We start from the raw sequence: 3,788 nt of genomic DNA on the forward strand, positions 1-3,788 counted from the left end.
CCCGAGCCACCCCTAGCTCGAGCCTCTTCTTCTTCCCTCTTCTTTTCTTCTTTGGAGACACAGAACCGTCGCCTCCGGCCGCCTCTCCTCCGCCCCCACCAAATTGTCCATGAATTCGACAGATCTGCCACACATCCTGCCACGTTGGCTAGTCCACGGCGTGCAGCGTCGATCGCGTCATGTCGGTCTGGATGTGTGCCGATGTTCGCATGGCGCCACACAGACAAATGTGGCATTGATGAAAAGGACGCCACATAAAAGAGTTAGTCCAATAAAATAGTTTGGGCAGAGAGTCATTCCGTGTTTTTCTTCGCGCAAAGGTTATTTTCGTCAAAATAGCGTCTACAGCTCGGGCTCAAAGTAGGCCCATGGGCTCTGCTGTCACTGGTCAGCTGATGTCTCTCACTTTATCTTGTTCTGTTTTTTAACGGGAATTTTCTCACTATATCTCGTCTTCTACCTGTCGAGCAAAAAGGATATGGCGGCTTTGGCAATGGCCATGGGGACTGCCTTCCCCCGCGTGTCCCAGCTCGGCAGCCCACAGTCGGGTGGCGCCGGGCTTCCGCGGCGGCGTTCCGTCTCCGTCCGCGCAGCCCCGCCGCGGCAGCAACGCTCCCGGCCGCCGCCCAGGAACAGGGGCCCTCCCCCGCAGAACCGCCGCCGCGGGCCGCCGCCAAGGCTTCACGACGACGACGAAGACCAGGGTGCCTACGGAGGAGGTCCACCCAGGAATCGTGGCCCTCCTGGCGCGCCCACCCGCCAACACGGTCGCGCGCCGCCCAGGGGCGCACCTGGCCGGCCGCCACCGCCCAGGGACTCGCCTGGCCGCTCGCCGCCCAGGGGACCGCCACGCGCCGAGACGGCCCGCTCAGCCGTCTCTATGCGGCGACAGGAGGATTTCGACGACGAGGCGGGGTACAGGGACTACGACGACGATGAGGAGGAGGAGGGGGAGAGTAGGTTCGCCGGGGGGACACGGTCGGGCAGCGGCATGCCCAAGCCGCCCGCTGGCTTCGTTCTGGACGACCAGGGCAGGTGCATAGCCGCCGCCTCCAAGCGCATCGTCACCATCGTCAGTTGCACCACATCCAGTTTCGTCCTAGCTAATCCATGGTGTCTTGCGAATTTGTGCGCTGACCATTCTCCCCATTGTTAACTCTCTGCAGATGGATGACGCGAACAACCGTCCACTGGAGTGCATAATCCGGAGGGTGTTCAGTAGCACGCAAGACCACGAGTGCTTGCTTCTGTGCCCAGTTGACATGTAACCAAACACACTATATGTTGTTGGAATGTTCGCAAGCGATTCCCCTCTTCTTTCTCTTTGTTTGAGTCTCAGTTCCTTCTTTCAGGCCTGTTCAGGTGCTCAAGAGCACAAACTTCAGTGGCTGGATTGCTGTGCGTCTCCGATTCCCTGCATTTTCAATTCCATCGAGCACACAGCTTGTTTGTAGTGAAATCGTACCTGCAGTTGATGCTACAAATTACGCTGTTATTTTTCAGAAACAAATGCCGTGCTCTACCTTTTTGGCTGCCTGATGCACAGTTACTTTTGTAGGTTGACGATGACCAGATTAAGCAGATCATTCCATCTGTTGCGTATGCCCTTGCTAGAGTGCATATGCATTTTGTTGAAAGTGGGTAAGGATCACAGAAACACCATATATATGCAAGCTTCCACCTTTTTAATTGAACTGGGATAAGGCGTTATGAGTACAGTGTGCACTTAAACCATGTTCATTGCTTATGTGACACACCTGACATTGTATCTCTTGCCCTCTGTTTCAGATTCTGCTATACAGCACGAGGTGGCTTCTGTTTTCCTGAGGATGCAATTCAAGAATTCCATGGTAACCAAAAGCACTAGTCTGTCACTAATCCCAAAAAACAGGCTCCTGCTTGTAGAAAAATGTTTCCATGGTATCTTCTCACTATGAATAAGATATAAAATTTCGCATGGTAAAAAAGGAAAATTTTACCAGTATGCAGATCTTTGATAGATTTATTATACCCATCAATATGATCCCACCTACTGTACCATTTGGACTTTACATGTGTAGAGTAGAAACTTGTTATACATTTTTTTTCTTCAAAAAGATGATGTTTACAAAGGTAAGGTCTATACCATAACTTATATCCACCACCGAAAGTGTAAGAAATGATCCTGTAGTAGTAGCATATGCAACATCTCTTCAAAAGTATGCATATCTCTTATTTGATATGCTTCTATCGTTATTCTTTGATTTCTCATATAAAAGTGCAGATTCTAGTGGTGGTAGCGGCGAGGCACCTTTTGAAGGTGTAGAGATTTGCAACTTCAATTTGGTGAGCAACTTGATTCCTTATCTTCTTTTGTCATGACTGTGATCAAATAATCAAAGTTTGACAGATGCCATTATTTGCCTTTCCCAGAATAGTTGACATAACCTTGGTGTTTCACTAATTAGCATGTTTGTGACTGCTCGTACTGAATTGCAGGACGGTGCACACTATATGATCTATACACCAGTCGATCCTCTTCTATTTGTCGCAGTCAAGGTTTGTTGGTTGTTCTTGGATATATTAATTCTTCTGAACACTTTAATGAAAGAAGTTGCACATGATGCACTGACATGTCTTTCTGCAGGACAAAGAAGGTGTGCTACGCATCGCTGAGGATGTAAGCACTGCCACCATTCATTCGTATAACCCGAACTATGTCGAGGCACTTTGCATTTTGAACCACAGAAAATATATGCTTACTTGCCCATGGTGTCTGTGAACAGGATCTCATGGACGACCCCAACATCGTGAGCGCCATTGACGAAGAGACGGAATTCACGGCTTTAGTGGTAAGCCAGCGATGAGTTCCATTCTAATTAGCTTTACCATATTGTTGGTTATTGATGAGATTGTGTACTGATTATAGCTGTTTTGGGGTCTGGTTTTTGTTGGTTCTCTGCAGGAGGAGGAAGAGGCCCTCCTAGAGTCAATACTGCACGGCGACGACGATGTCAGCTGATACTTCCGTGCATGATGAGAGGACAGGAAGTGAAATGAATACAAGTTTGTGACGGGATTTTGGAGAATGTGTTACAGGTAGAGAGTATTTTTGTGGTAGCAATACATATATGTTGGTGCTGTAATGTAAGCTAGCATAATGTGTGTGTAGAGGGAGTGGAGTGTAGGTGAAGAAGGTTAGGGGCCTAAATTTGTTTGAACTAGTATGGGATGGCCATGGAATGAGCAACATCCGCGTTGGTATTTGCCTGTGATGTGAAGAGATTGATAAATCATAAATGGATCGAGTTTCTGGTCTCTCTTATGGAGATCCATCCCTGAATCCAAATTCTCTGTGGCGTATCCTTTAGACAAGGTTGGTCGGTCTCTGATCTGATGAATATGATTCAGGCTAAAAAAAAACCCAAAAGCCGATTTGAATCCTCTTTGGTTTTACTATTACCACTTTCTCCAGTATAGGTTAAGTTGCTTGTAAAACTGCTACCCCGCGACGTATTGTATATTGCTTACAAACCGTGATTACAGACAGACACACAGAACTTATTCATGGAGAACATCATAGACTCTGGTATCAGGCTTCACCAATGTCGTCGCTGACATCCTCGAGCCAAACCACTCGACTTCCTCTCCGGCAAGACTTGCAGGTATATATCTCCATCCATCAATCTCTCCATCCGTTTCCAGATACCGCAATCCTCACATCTGACAATTGTTATATTGTTATCCAAAATATACTAGAGGGAGGGAGACTAACTTTAGATTCCGCTACGTTTCAGTCCAAGCCGGTA

General features: G+C 47.8%; 1 protein-coding gene across 1 annotated transcript; it reads left to right on the forward strand.

Moving 5' to 3' along the window:
* Positions 1-478: 478 nt before the first annotated feature.
* On the forward strand, positions 479-3,322 carry LOC124686628. Its single transcript, XM_047220542.1, has 10 exons — positions 479-1,072; positions 1,167-1,264; positions 1,353-1,398; positions 1,559-1,641; positions 1,789-1,850; positions 2,264-2,325; positions 2,479-2,538; positions 2,627-2,659; positions 2,766-2,831; positions 2,945-3,322. The coding sequence occupies exons 1-10, from the start codon at positions 479-481 to the stop codon at positions 2,999-3,001; spliced, it is 1,161 nt and encodes a 386-aa protein (XP_047076498.1). The 3' UTR covers positions 3,002-3,322.
* Positions 3,323-3,788: the final 466 nt, after the last annotated feature.

The sequence above is a fragment of the Lolium rigidum genome, chromosome 1 (assembly GCF_022539505.1).
Source record: "Lolium rigidum isolate FL_2022 chromosome 1, APGP_CSIRO_Lrig_0.1, whole genome shotgun sequence".
Classification (NCBI taxonomy): Eukaryota; Viridiplantae; Streptophyta; class Magnoliopsida; order Poales; family Poaceae; genus Lolium; species Lolium rigidum.